The 15,745-nt window shown below is 33.5% G+C and overlaps 1 protein-coding gene across 3 annotated transcripts; it reads right to left on the reverse strand.

Moving 5' to 3' along the window:
* Positions 1-9: 9 nt before the first annotated feature.
* On the reverse strand, positions 10-10,695 carry LOC110822188 (eukaryotic translation initiation factor 6-2). 3 transcript variants are annotated; one of them, XM_022052210.2, is made up of 8 exons: positions 10,486-10,693; positions 9,984-10,028; positions 9,620-9,716; positions 9,451-9,536; positions 9,318-9,362; positions 1,297-1,427; positions 710-820; positions 10-574 (listed from the first exon to the last, which is right to left on the reverse strand). In XM_022052210.2, the coding sequence occupies exons 2-8, from the start codon at positions 9,991-9,993 to the stop codon at positions 317-319; spliced, it is 738 nt and encodes a 245-aa protein (XP_021907902.1). In that variant the 5' UTR covers positions 9,994-10,028; positions 10,486-10,693; the 3' UTR covers positions 10-316. The 3 variants fall into 3 exon arrangements, with proteins under 3 accessions (XP_021907902.1, XP_021907903.1, XP_021907904.1); XM_022052211.2 differs by lacking the exon at positions 9,451-9,536 and having other exon boundaries at positions 10,485-10,695; XM_022052212.2 differs by lacking the exons at positions 9,451-9,536; positions 9,984-10,028 and having other exon boundaries at positions 10,486-10,695.
* Between the last annotated feature and the right edge of the window lie 5,050 nt (positions 10,696-15,745).

The raw sequence follows: 15,745 nt of genomic DNA on the forward strand, positions 1-15,745 counted from the left end.
AAATCTAAATTGTACAAAATGGTTTGATTATTTTTTTGTTTAGCATCCAAACCATACCTTCCTTTTCAAACTTTCACCACCAAACATTCAAGGGCCACAAATATATAACACAGTATCTATCTTAATCTCTTTATCAAGATAACAGGATCCTTAATCAACTTTGAAATCCTATGTTGAAACATGGAGAGGTCGAAGAAAATTCCACATAATTAGACACTAATTTTTATCATTCAAACTCAGGATTACCATAGTATCTTCCGCAGACAAACTGATTATGTTTGTCCTCAGTGCATCGCCGAAACGATGTTATATCAAATCAAACGTAACTGTCAATTAATGATTTCCTCATCTCATCCACAATCGCGCTCGGCTGTGCTTCTCTCAACTTGAAGATGGTTTCCACCACAGAAAGTTCTGTTGCCGTGGTGTCTGAACCGCAGAAAGCCGTCCAGTCATTTACTGTCATTCCAGCAGCTATTACTTCGCTACCCCGGTTAACAGTGCCAGCCACTAATGGAACCTGAAGAAGAGTTGAAAGTTCATCCAAATCTTCTACTGAGGTATGCGGATGAACCTGCTCAAATGCAAGAATTTTAAGGGGCAAGTTAAACAACGCTCAAATGCAAGAATTTTAAGGACCAAGTTAAACAACGATTATTGCTGGACAAGTTATAAAACAAACAAAATCTTTCCTATTGGAGGGACTTACCAAGCCACCTCTGTTGGAGAAGGCACAGTAGCTGCCCACAAGAATATTGCCAGCAATTGTCTGCCGGAAAACTTCCACACCGAGGACATCTGCAATTATCTCCTCGGTTTCCTGAGCATATTTGACACAGAATAATAGCATACTTTAACATCTCAAGTAACAATTTCAATGAGATCATGCTAATTTGCCATAGAAAGTTTTGCCAAAAGAATCTCAGAGCAGACAAACATTACACTCAAAATAAAAATCAAATACTGCCAAATTGTCTCCGACATATCTCAGAAGGTTCTTGACGGAAAATATCAAAATGCATATTACTTAGCATCCATTTCCAGAGCACAAGAGATGTGATGAACTGGCATACCCAAGATAAAGAAAATACAAACCAGTAGCCTGGGTAAACCGAAGTTAGTGGCAAAACTGAAGTTGTTATGATTAGATAAGTGAGATTAAAAGATTTAATACAAGGATTTCCAGTAACCAAGTCAAAACCCGTTTCACATGCTCAGGAATAACACAGCAATAATTTTATCAGTTCTTTAAAATAACATACTAAAGATTAATCTTAAGGAATAACAGAAATTTACCCGGTCCAGATCAGTGTGTGCAAGAGCAACATGGTCATTGCAAGCAATACAATTCCCTAGAGCAGATAGTCTCTCCTCTATCCGCTGAACAACAACTTGATCAGGTAGACTGTTCCTTAAGTGTTGAAGCTCTTCAATAAGAAAAATGCAAAAATAATCCTATCAACATCATGAAAAAAAAAATCCAAGTATGATACATATATACACACATATATCAAAACTAGATTAATTTTTTAGTAAAAATTTATACATTTTATTAATTAAATGATACACACACATTAATCATAATACAACCTCTTAATGAGAACACACAGGGAAATACAACCGACTTAAACCTACAACTTCTCATAGAGGGACAGAAGTACTAATTATCCAACCAAGGTAGTCATTGGCTGAACAGGTCATCACATATAGCAATACCAAGCTTTGTGCCATGGTAGTCACTGGTTCATAGTGAAATTTTCTTTTCAAGAGAGCTAATCAGAAAGTCAAATCTATAGCTACAGTGGGATTTAAATTCTTTTCAAGAGAGCTTTAATCGGTCTCTCTCCAACTTTAGGAACCATAGTTGGACAACATCTCAAAGGCAGAAAGAGGCCAAGCTCACCTCGTCTTCTTCGGCTGTCTTCTAATGTCGGAAGAAGTGTTTGTACCTGTTAATCCACCCCAACAGATCAACTGGGCAATTATATCTAGAAAAGTCTAACCTTGCAAATTTTAGCAACATACTTCCACCTTCTGTATCATTGTTGGAGTCAGCTAACTTCTTGTCTTTTCTTTTTTTGTTGAGCCAGTGGTGTCAAGAGTCTCCCTCCTTGTTGCCAACAATTTCTCAGATAAGCTTTCAACCTGGGCAGCGAGCTCGCGTTGCCTCTCTTCTGAGCGAGCACAGTCCTCCTGGTATTGCTTCATAAACATCTCAAACTGCTGCTAGAAATTTTTGAAGTCCTCCAAGACCACCTTGCTCCGGCACCAATTAGATACGGTCCTGGGATTTGGATCTGGTCATGGGGCCCGCTAGCGCGAATCCTAAAGCAAGCATTCCACTTGCTTCCCAGTTTTCCGACCTTGCCAACCTATAGTGAGACTCATTTAAGAGAACCTCTAATATTTTATAGAGAAACTAGTTGCATTAATAGTTTGTTGGTTTTATTTACGATAATAAATGTGTTTATAGGAAAGCTAATTGAATTACATCCTTATTACAATTCTAGGAATCATAATCTTAACTTTACTCCAGTTAGGTGGGGGGGGGGGGGGAGGGATTTTAGCCTAAAATGATCCATTTGACTGTTTTCTGAGTCATTGTAAGAGTAATAGTATAACACTAGATAGTGTTGAGAGTAGCTTAAATAGAATTAAAAATACGTGGATACATTTTTTTAGGTCAATTTTGTTAGGTCATGACATTAATAATGAGGTGGATTTTGAAAATATCACCGATACTTTAACATCATTATAAATGATTTTGTACATGGGGTGGCACCCCTGTCTTCTTGATACAAATTGGTAGATACTTAACACTTTTTATATAAAAAAAAAATCTTAGCTTTACTCCAAATCCTAATCTAAATCTAATTATAATTTTAGAAATCCCAATCGTAGTTTTATTCCAATTTCCCCTCATTTAAATCTATAACTAAATAATTACTATAAACCTTTAAATAATTGTAAATCCTACTAGTTCCTTAAAGAAACCAATTTTCTACTAGACTCAAAACTATTTCCTTTTGCTACTTCCACGGGTCCCACACCCTATTATTTTTTGTATTGTAACAACTGCCCACAACGGTTCCTACTCCGCTTATATTGCGTTTTATGCATTTCTATTTCCTAGGGAATTCTGTAGCAAAGAATAAAAAGTGCAGCAATATATTAATAGAATTCAAAACAGTTAATATATATATTGCAAATAATCATGGTACCGTTCAATTTCCAAGAAACACCTCAAAGCCAAATGCTAAGGGACAGAAAAGATCAAAAGAAGATAAACACTGACTTCACTAGACGACCTCAGGAACATTGTCTAACTAAAACAGAACGGTGGTCTCCAAACCAACATTGAAAGTAACAATTCTGAGATGAGAAGAAGTGGTGAAAGTAACACTGCTGAGATGAGCAGAAGTAGTGAATGGGCCACATGATACAAAATGGAGATAAAAAAATTAACTCCTAAAACATAAAATTTCCAGGTTCAGTGAAAGAAGAGAAAAGAAAGAAAGAATAAATTTCACGAACATCATCTACCTAAAATAGAAAGGAGGTTTCCTAACCAACATGAAAAGTAGTATTTTAGGATGAGAAAAAATGATGAATGTGCCACACAGGAAAAAAAAGGAGACAGAAAATAAACTCCTGATACACACTTTTTGAGTTCAATGGAAGAAAAGAAAAGAAGCTTTCTAAACATCATCTAGCTAAAATAGAAAACGGTTTTCAAACCAACATCGAAAGTAACAATTTTGAGATGAAATTGGTGAATGCACCTCACCCATAGAAAACGGAGATCAGAAACTAAACTCTTGATCCAGTAACTTTTTGTGTTCAATTAAAGAAAAGAGAAGAAGAGGAGATCAGATCTTCAGTAGTTCATAATATTACAAAGACATTTTTACACTGATTAGACCTGTATTAGAGTATACGAAGGTAAATAGTTTTGTAAATAAAAGAGTTGTAATATTATTTCTGTAAAGTTGGGAATTATTTTGTAAATACACATTAGTTCCATGTATAAATACCATCAATTAATGAGAAGAATAAACACTTCTCCCTCATTTTCTCCCACTCAATAGCACGACTCACACTAGATCTCTCTCAATGTTTACTGATTTAGTTGTTTTCTTCATCAACTATGTACATTGATAGATGTTAGATTGTAATATAGTATCAGAGCTCAAAGATTTCTTCCGATCATGTTTTTTTTTTTTGTTGAAACCAAAACCCTAGGTTCGTGATTTTGCAAAGAAATTTCTCCAGCTTCAAGTTCTCACGTCGATAGTCATGGATACAACTACTGCTAGCACAGAGCCGTCAACGTCTGAAGAAACTATAGCGAATCCATTCTATTTGCACCCGAGCGAGAATCCATCGCTTCAGCTGACTTCAACCATTCTCACAGGTAACAATTTTCATTCGTGGTCGAGGTCAATGAGAATAGCCTTGATTACTAAAAATAAGATGAAGTTCGTGGATGGTACAATACTAGTCCCGAGTAAAGACGATCCTATGTACAATACATGGAAGCGGTGTAATATGATTGTTGTTTCTTGGATAATAAAGTTGATTTCTCCATCTATTGCTCAGAACCAAATCAGGATAGATTGTGAGAGAGACTTATGGAAAGACCTCCATGATAGATATTCTCAAGGTGATGCAGTTAGAATAGCTAATCTCCAAGAGGAGATTTCACTGATGAAACAAGGAACCTATTCAGTCACAGAATATTATACACATTTGAAGATAATGTGGGATGAGTTTTCGAACGTGAGGCCTCTGCCTCCTTGTGACAGACCTTCTTGTGACAGTAAAACACAATGTTTGTGTAGTGTTGGAACAACAATTAGAAAATACTATGAGGAGGATAAAACCATTAGGTTTTTGAGAGGACTAAATGAGTTTTTCAGCGTTATAAAGTCACGGATCCTAATTCAAGATCCTTTACCTCCACTGAGTAGGGTATTTGCACTTGCCATAGAGCATCAGAGAAACCTTGACACGGGACTTTCAGAACAGAATTTTGATTCAAATGTTTTACATGTAAACAAGACTTTAGTTCCTCGACAAAATGTCAATCTTCTGGACAGAATGTTAGCAATAATATAAGAGGAAAGAAAAAGTATAATTCTGGAACTGATGGATTCAATAATGGTAAGAGGCTGACATGCACCTATTGTGGTTTCACTAGATATAGAGTAGAGAAGTGTTATAAGAAGCATGAGTATCCACCGGGGTATAAACCTAACCCTTGGAACATTCCAAGTGTGAGTCAAGCTAGCACTCAAATTGGTGAATTAGAATCTGGTGTAGCTAATTCTCATGTAAGAATTAATGCACAGTGCGGTGGTCCAGATGCATTGCCATACTCATTTACAAAAGATCAATATCACAAGATACTATCTCTTATTCAACCGTCAACAGCTCCAAATATTTCAACCATTACTCCTCAAATCAACACCCTCTCTGCTACATCCCAACCTTCCACTGAACCAGGTAACACTACTTTCTCCTCCGTTCCATCTACACTAGTTGACTGGATCATTGATTCTGGAGCTAGCGATCATATAGTGAGCTCGATTGAGCTGCTTACTTTACACATGCTTGTTGAATATACGTTCATTAGATTACCAAATTCATAGATACTTAAAGTCACATACATTGGTACAGTACATATTACACCAAACCTCATCCTTCACAATACTTGCTTTGTTCCCCAGTTTACACTCAATTTGATTTCCATTAGTCAGCTATTAAAACACTCACAATTTTTACTGACATTCATCCGTCATTATTGTGTCATTCAGGATGTTCAGAGCCAGAAGAAGATTGGTTTAGCTAGGGCAAGACATGGGTTGTATCATTTTGAAGTGCTAAAATTCAAGAATATATATAATGTAAATTATGCTGTAAAACCAATCTCTTGTATTGGTTCTGTTGTAAAGTCAATCTCTTGTTCGCTCTGTTGATAAATTGAACCTTCGTTACTGTTCTTCCCTTGTAAACAAAAATAATATGTGGTATTTCCGTCTTGGCCTTTTCCACCAAGACTACAAGTGTTGCATCAGCTGAATAATTCAATAACTCCTTGTTCTTCATTTGTTTGTGATGTATGTCATTTTGCTGAACAAAGAAAACCTTCATTTCTCACAAGTGTTTCTACAAGTTATTGTTATTTCGACTTAATACGTGTTGATATTTGGAGTCCCTTTTCTGTTGCCTCATTCTATGGTCATCATTATTTCTTGACCGTTATTGATGATAAGAGTCGTTATACATGGGTATACCCCATGAAGGCAAAAGGAGAAGCAATTGATAATTAATTTTTTTGTCAATGTTGAAACATAATTTCAAACCAAAATCAAATGTTTGAGATTTGATAATGGCAAGGAATTCAATTTACACGAATTTTATGCTAGTAAGTGCGCTATACATCAATTTTCTTGTCCATATACACCACAATAAAATAGTGTGGTTGAAAGAAAGCACTAGCATATCTTGAATGTGCCGAGATCGTTGCGATTTCAAGCCAATTTACCCATCAAATTCTGGGCAAATTGTGTTTTACATGCGGTATACCTCATCAATCGTATTCCGTCTCCAATCATCAACAATCAAACACCTTATGAACCTTTATTCCATACCATCCCTACATATCATCATCTCAAGGTATTTGGTTGCTTATGTTATGCTTCCACCTTAGACTCCAACCGTTGAAAGTTTGCTTCGCGCGCTATCAAACGTATTTTTCTTAGTTACCCTTCTCATATCAAAGGATATCGAATCTATGATCTTTATTCTCATAAAGTTTTTGTATCCAGAAATGTCAATTTTGTTGAACATGTCTTTCCATTCCATTCCATACCTTCCAATGATTCGGATAACTTTGTTCTACCCCATTCTGATAGTTTTACAACAGAGTTGTATAATGATACAAGTAAACATTTTGTACAACAAAATGATACAGACCATGGAAGTTTGTCTGAGTCAATCGCTTCTGGTCCTGTCTCTTCTCCCATTCTTACTTCGCCCTTAAATGCTTCTCTTATATACAATGAATCCACATTTACCACTTGTACACCAGAGGAGCTGACACATCCAGAGACATAACCTGATCTGCCAAAGAGAAAATCAGCTAGGCAAGTAAAGCAACCGGTTTAACTTAAAGACTATCATGTGTATGGTCTGAACTCCGGAATCAATGTATCCTCACCAGATTATATTTCTAATGTCCTATCATATGACCATATTCCACACAAACAACAAGCCTTTATCTTCGCCTTAAGCCAAGATCAGGAACCAAAATCATATAACCAAGCTGTTGTTTCTCTAGGCAATACAGGCTAAGATTAATGCACTTGTAGAAAATCAAACATGGGATTTGGTTACATTGCCTCCGAACAAACAGCCTATTGGATGTAAATAGGTTTTTAAAATCAAGAAGAAGGCTTATGGATCTACTGAACAGTATAAAGCTTGGTTAGTAGCCAAGGGATATACTCAACAGTCTGGTATAAATTATTTTCCTGTTGCTAAGGTCACTACTGTGCGCACTTTGCTAGCTGTGGCTGCAGCTAAAGGATGGCTGTTACACCAGTTGGATATTAATAATGCTTTTCTCCACGGTGATTTGTTTGAGGAGGTTTACATAACTCTTCCACCAGGTTTTAATTCCACTCAACAGAATCAGGTTTGTAAGCTTAGGAAGAGTCTCTATGGGTTGAAGCAGAGAAGTAGACAATGGAATTTCAAGTTAACTGATGTTTTGAAGCAACAAGGCTTCATTCAAGCTCATTCAGATTTTTCTTTGTTTATCATATCTACTGGCTCTTCCTTCATTGCTCTTATTATCTATGTTGATGATGTGATATTAGCTAGTAACAACATGGAAGAAATACAATCTGTCAAAGATTTTCTACATGATCAGTTTAAAATAAAAGATTTGGGGGAGCTCAAATTCTTCTTAGGTCTTGAGGTTGCAAGGTCTGAGGAAGGAATTAATATTTGCCAATACAAATATACCTTGGATTTACTTCAGGATAATGGATGTTTGAACAGTAAACCCACCCCAACTCCTATGGTTCCTTCTGTCCAGTTAGTGAAAGATCATGGCTCACCCAAAGTTGATTCAACTGCATATCAGCAGCTTGTGGGTAAGCTTTTGTATCTTACCACTACACGGCCAGACATGCTTTGCTGTTCAACAGCTTTCTCAATTTCTTGAAGCTCCTACTTAGACACATTTACAAGCTGCTCATCGGATTTTGAGATACTTAAAAGGCATGTCTGGGCAAGGTTTGTTTTATCCTGCACAGAATTCTTTGAAATTGAAAGGTTTTAGCGATTCTGATTGGGCCACTTGTCCCGATTCACGGAAATCTGTTACCAACTTTTGTGTCTTTTTCGGAAATGCTCTTATTTCCTAGAAAACAAAAAAACAATCAACTATATCTCGATCTTCCTCTGAAGTGGAATACAAGGCTCTTGCTGCCATCAGTTGTGAGCTGTAATGGCTCCGTTTTTTGCTTATTGATCTACTTGTGAATCTTCATCCAGTTATAGTTTTTTGCGATAATCTGTCAGCAATAAAAATTGCTGAAAATTAGATTTTTCATGAGCGGATGAAGCATATAGAAATTGATTGTCATCTCGTTCGACAGAAAGTTGCAGAAGGTATCATTTGTTTGTTCTCTGTTTCTTCCTTTCATCAGCTGGCTGACTGTTTCACCAAGCCACTTTCCATTTCAAAGTTTAAAGCACTGGTATCCAAGCTGAGTATACAAAATTTGTATACTCCAGCTTGAGAGATGGGTATTAGAGTATACGAAGGTAAGTAGTTTTGTAAATAAAAGGGTTGTAATATTATTTCTGTAAAGTTGGGTGTTATTTTGTAAATACACATTAGTTCCATGTATAAATACCTTCAATTAATGGGAAGAATAAACACTTTTGTTTTTCTAGATTCTTCTACTCTCTCTTCTTCCTCATTTTCTCCCACTCAATAGCATGACTCATACACTAGATCTGTCTCAATGTTTACTGATCTAGTTGTTTTCTTCATCAACTATGTACATTGATGGATGTTAGATTGTAATAACCTGAATTTATCAAATGAAAAGCCAAGGTACATTTTATATGCATGTTGCAGAGCAAGCAGTAGCTACAAACTTTTGATGATAAAGAATCAAATATTAGAAATAAGAAAATACTTCCCAAGAAAGGCTGGTTGCTTAAGCAAATATGAACAAGATTTGCACATAATGTCATAATAAGCAGAATGATGTTCGTACTTCAAGATCATAAATTACCTTGATCAGTTGTGGTGTGAGGAACAAGAAGACCATTTTTGTTCCCTGTCAACACAAAGCAAATTGTCATTTTGAGCAAAACCGGAAGCATTAGAAAGCTTATAAATTAGATAGGAACGAGAAGAATGCCCACCAGCACATAACCGCCCTATAATTCTAGTGCCTGCAATCGAGGTCTTAACCACAGGAATAACATCTGATAACTCTGCCTCAAAAGTACTAGAAGACACTCATAAAACCGTAATCCATTTAGAAGGATAGGAATAGATACATGGGTGTATAAATTGTGAACAAAAGAATACCTATAGAAATTTTCAGAACCTCCAATCGCAACCAGGCAATATGCATTTGTAAGCTTGGAGAAAACCCCAACTTCACATGAATTCTCAAACTGAAGTCCTGCATCCAGTCAAACTTCATTAAACATAAGCACAGAAAAGTATTCTGAATTAAAATTGACAAATGAAGATCCAGACAAAAATCCTTTACAAATCCAAACAGATATATTTGCATGTATATGTACAATCTGAGCACACACTCATATATGTATATAAGGACATTGATTCCTGTGTGCACGGACATATCAAGGAGAGAAAATATACATACATGCGTATATCAAGAGAGAGATAAAGTGAAAGAGAGTTTGATAAGCTGCTAAGAACGTACTAGTTGCCATGATAAAAAGGAAAATGGCCGAGCAAAAACAAAGACCTGTAGCAACAGAATTTCAATAGGGATCAGGAATTAACAGAACAAATATACCAACCTGAACAGTAACAAATCAAGAATAAATCTCCCAGTTGATATAGAAGTATAAAACACAAGATCCTAGAAAATATTGCAAAAGAAATAAATAAGCCCAAATCTTCAAGCCATATCACAAATTCTGAATAGTCCCGAAAGCCTACAAACACTAATCTATAGAAATATTTCTGGCACCATAAATCCTAGGATCAACAATTAAATTGAAGCGGACCAACCTTACCGCCTGTTGCATCCAAAATCAAAGCAAAATTTTCAACTCACAAGCACTAATTTCATAAATAGATAGTCTCAGTTCTCACAGACAAATTGAAACTTGAAACCATGAAAGGAAAAATTTAACATGTAATTTAAATAAATTTGTAAAGCATCCATCGGGATATTGAAACTCGAAAATCAACTCAACTGGGTTTCAAAAGATGGAGAATCAGTGAATCCGAAGCTAGATACTGATGATGCTGATGAGGGACCGGTGACTACAGAGAACAGCAGCAACTAGCGACGCCTATGGAGGTGAAAGTGAAGCAAAAAGGCTGAAGGGGGGCCGGAGAGGAGCAATTCAGGGATGACAAAGGAGAGAATTTATATTTTAGCGAAAAGGGATGCATGATATTTGTGTATTTTCAAAAAAAATTTGTATTTCATTTATTTAATATTCGGATAAATTTTAATTAATATCTGACAGTAATTAAATAATAATAATATAAAATTTTATATTAATATAAATTAATGATAATTATTTATTTAAATAATAAAATAATATAATTTTAACTTTAATTAAATTATTAATTTATTTTTATTTTATTATATGTAATAATAAATAACATATAATAAAAAAATATAATATATATAAATGTAATTAAATTTATATTTAAATAAATAATTATTATATATTATTATATTAAATTTAAAATTATTTTAAAAAATAAAAAATAAAAAAGTATTTAAAATAATTATTTATCATGAATTAATTTATTAATTAATTTTATTTAAATTTATATTTTTTTATTAATTTTTAACTTCTAAATTTATTTTTTTTAACAAAAATATATGGGATATATATGCATATGTACATATCTCATATTTATATTTAATGAGAAACTATTTATATTTTATTACCAAATTACTTAAAAATTAAATAATTATCATATTAAATCAAAACCACTTCAAAATATAAGTAGTAAAAAATATTGTCTACAAACAATTAAAGAAAGACAAAAGAAATTATAAATTTAAAATAAATTAATCAATCCAAAACAATAAATTAGTCCATTAGAATAATAAAATTCATCAATTTTCTTAATTATCTATTAAACATCCAACATAATTTAATAAATGTTTATAAATCCATAATATAGTTTTGCATTTTGACAACATCAATCTCTATTTGAAAATTCGAAAAAAATAATGAATCAAAATCAGCAAAATAACAAGTATAAAATATTCGAACTTGAGATTTAATATTAGTCATTACTTGATAAATGAAGCAAATTGATCATGAAAAAACTACAACGATCAAGAAAGCAAATCATTAAAACTTTAGTCATGTTTGATCTATTTATAAGTAGCATAAAAGCTTTTGTTTGTAAAAGGAAATCTAATTTTATATGAGAAATTTCTTAATATAGTTCTTCTACTAAAACAGACACTTTTGAAATTGTTAATATTTTTTTCACTGAATTTGAAATAATTCGAACTTTAGCCAGATATTCTTCTTCATATACTGTTGTCAAACGTCTCACTTTCTTCTGCATTGAAGACTATTGTATCTCAGGTTCGAGTTCTAAAGTAAGAGTTTCAGGTGTTGGAGCCTCACATGAAGTATTCAGACCATGAAAATTAAAATTACCACTTAAATCTTGAGTAAGTGGTGTCTCACTTGTAGCATTCAGACCATGTTCATCACCACTTATCGTCTTTTATCTTTGAGAGTTTAGGGGTGTCTCACTTGTAAACTCACTAGCTCTATCCCTTCCATACATTTACGACATTTTCTCATAATTTCTCACGCATTTATTTTTCAATTTCGATGCTTCGGATTGAGTCTAAGATTAATAACTATATTAATATTTGAACAGTATAAAATATGGCAAACAATATATGATAAAGTAAAAGATTGACTTTTATTAGTTGCACCCAAACTTCTTCTATTTCGAATCATTCAGCTGTTGGATTCTTGGCAAAACTACTCATTCCATATTTGAAAACATCATAACATATTGAGAATTGACTTTTTAAATTTTTATGTATTGTGTATCCGCTCTTTATCAATGTCCATATCTGGAAATGCATTCCTCAATTCTTTAAGTACACAATCGACGACGTGTGATGTGAATATCCTACCCAATCTATGACCACACAAATGTAGCGCGTAAAAAGAGTCTACTAAGGCGTCATCCACAAAATCTGTCTGCTGGATAGTTTTACTTCCTCTATTTGCATGTCTATTCCTCCTGACCATCTTTTAAAACACATGAAAATACTAAATATAATCATATGCAAAAAAAAATATAATATGATTACAACAAAATAAATTTCAAATTGTAACATTCAATTAAGATATTAAAGTTACACAAATATCATAAGTCATACAAATGTCATACATCATAAATTATACAAATGTTATAAACTCCACAAAATGTAATAAGCCCACATATCAATTGATATTGTATCTCTAATTACTTCACCTTTTCTCATTTCCTCAATATTATCCCTAAAATTACATGTACTTTATTCGTCTGGAGAAACGTTTTAGAGTTCTTCATCAACCTCTAAAAGAAGTTCATCAGTTTAATCTTCTTCGCGTAAATAATTATGCAAAATACAACAAGCAACTATAATGGTATTAATAGTCTTAATCTGATAATGAGGTTCAGTCGAGTTTTGAATAATTGGAGAACATTTCTTTAGAACTCCAAAGACACATTCAATCGCATTATACAAAGAATCATGTCGTAGATTAAATAGCTCATGAGCATTGCGTGGTGAATTCCTAGAGTATTCACTCAAATAGTAACGTTCTCCTCTATATGGTGCAATTAGTCCACCCTGCAACATGAACCCAGCATTTATAAGGTAAAACTTACCTACAAGCAATGAATAAATTAAATTATAATATTTTTTTTCAAAATATACATTAAATATTGAAGTTAAATATATTTTAATTACCTTCAAAAATTACTAGATAATCATCAATTTTGTTTACTCCATCTTTTATTATTCTTGAATCTGATGCGGTCCCCAAGCTGCCAACAGGTTTTGGGTGGAGAAATCTTTTCTCCCGCAAAACTGTGGAACATCTTTTCTAGACACTTTAACACATATATGTTTTCCATTAATCATATCAACACAATCCTGAAATTAATTATTTACTAATTAAGTAAACATACACTTATGTTAAAAGAATTAATTAAACGTATTTAACTTATATATATCTTTAAAAAATGAAAGAATCTAGGATTGTTAGCTATTTCTGGAGGCACTTGTAATATATTTAGCTGACCAATAAATTTATCGGCCATATGTATTATACATCATAGCACATTGTGAAAATTGCGACTTGTCGTCTCTCTAAATCGTCGAAAAATATAAGATATGACCCGATTTCTCTCATTGTGTCATAATAGGTAAAATATCTTAAGTACTTGTTTTTTTACAGTTACACGAATGGTATGTCTAAGTTCACCATCTATAACTAGTAAATGACATAAATTCATAAAAACTGAAGCTCTCATCCTAATTATATGCCGATAAAACTTACTTAATATCAAATTTTCAATAAGCTTATCTCGAGCTTTCTTTCCCTCTAATATTATTTCATGAGTAAGCTTATAACTTATCTTGCACCTTCTATGAACTACTAGCCCATGAACTATGATAAACTGGCATACTAAAATAACTACAAGTCTCAAAATATTAATTCTTTTACCTAATGTGTGATCAGAAATGATACCAAATACATAGAACAAAACTAAACAATGAGTAGAATATTATACAGCAAAAACATGCAATCATTTTATATGAAAACAATTCATCAATGAAATGCATTAATATGTAGAATATTGTATAATAAAAACATGAAGAAAAAAGATTTATAAGAGGCTAAGAACCAACGACATAAATATCAAAGGTACAACTTTACTACACCCAGTTAGCTTTCTAGAAATGACACAGGCAAATATAATTAAACCAAGACTTCAAAAGGCATCAAACTGGTACATGTTACCTAGCGTCAATATATAAAAAAAAATTGGAAAAGACTATAATCTATAAGTCTACGAAGCCTTAAACCCTACCATTACTTTAACCTCCACATATACTATAATCAGCTTAAAGAATCCACCATCCTCCCAATAAAACAAAACATGGTAAAATAACAGAGTCACTGCTCCACTATTTTTTTTGAAATAAAAGTAAGACAATATTATTAACAAGGTACCAAATAAGTATACCTATATACAAGTAATTACAAGCCAATCCAAATATTAAAGATAGCTCTAAAATCCTTGAGCTCTCTAATATCATAACCCAAAAACATAGAACCAAAAGACTAATAGTAATAAACTCTTTCTCAATACCCTCAAATGCTCCCAAGTTTCTTTCCTTCTAAACCACCCAAAAAATAGAAAGTGGAATTAACCGTAACAATTTGTTCTTTTTACACACCTCATCCCAAGCCCATAACTCCTCCCTCACACTCCCAGCCACCACCCAGTTTAACCCCAATAATTTATAAACCATAAACCAAATGTCAGAGGCAGTAGGGCACCACAGCAAAATATGATTACAAATCTCCTCCTATTTTTTGCACAAGAAGCATCTATTAGTCAGAATGTTCCCCCTCCTTCTAAGCATATTAACAATTAAAATACATTTCCTGATAGCTTCCCATGGAAAAAAAACCACTCTAGGTGGAGTAATGGCACCAAAATGATAAGTCCTTTCAATCTATAAGTTATGACACCTCAAATCTTATCATTACCTTATCCGTCACAGATACACCTAGCAGTTTAAAGAAATTATCATCCACCCAACAAAACATGGTAAAAGAACTAAGTGAAAACCTATAAACTACAAGATGATAAACAAAAAATTCAGAGCTTCCAGAACACAATATATATCATATTCTACAATATATAAAAACAAGCACATCTAAGAAATTAATGAAGAAGGTGAACAAATAATGCCAGCGAAGTAAACTTAACCCAGAAAGATTATGTAACACCCAAATAAAAATTAAAATTTTATTTATTTATTTTTATTTTTAATTATTTATTTGATTTTTAATTTAATTTAATTTAATTTAATAAAAATAAAAATAATAATAATGATAAAATTGGGTAAATATATTATTTAGATTTAATTGAAATTTATTTTGAAAAAAATGGGTCGAAATTTGGATTCTGATGGTATTTTTGAAAAGAAAATCGGAAACTGGGGGTCAAAACGTAATTTAGAAAAGTTGCACCACGTCAGCAGCCACATCAGCAGCCCGGTCAGCAGCCCCGGCCAACCAGAACGCGCCGCGTGGCAAGGCAAACGCTGACTAGGGAACGGGTCACGTGGGCGATCCGCGTGCGCGCGATCGGACGGCATAGATTCGTTCCCGCACACACGGACGGCCCAGATTGCATCGCGATGAACGGTCCAGATTTAAACCCAATTAA

The sequence above is a fragment of the Carica papaya genome, chromosome 4, assembly GCF_054855325.1.
Source record: "Carica papaya isolate Zhongbai chromosome 4, ASM5485532v1, whole genome shotgun sequence".
NCBI classification, from domain to species: domain Eukaryota; kingdom Viridiplantae; phylum Streptophyta; class Magnoliopsida; order Brassicales; family Caricaceae; genus Carica; species Carica papaya.

Excerpts from the sequence above, each read along its gene's own strand:
- LOC110822188 (XM_022052210.2), bottom strand. Across the intron at positions 9,363-9,450 it reads TATAGGGCGGTTATGTGCTG|GGAACAAAAATGGTCTTCTT; the intron begins GTGGGCATTCTT and ends TTGTGTTGACAG. Across the intron at positions 575-709 it reads TCTCCAACAGAGGTGGCTTG|GTTCATCCGCATACCTCAGT; the intron begins GTAAGTCCCTCC and ends GCATTTGAGCAG.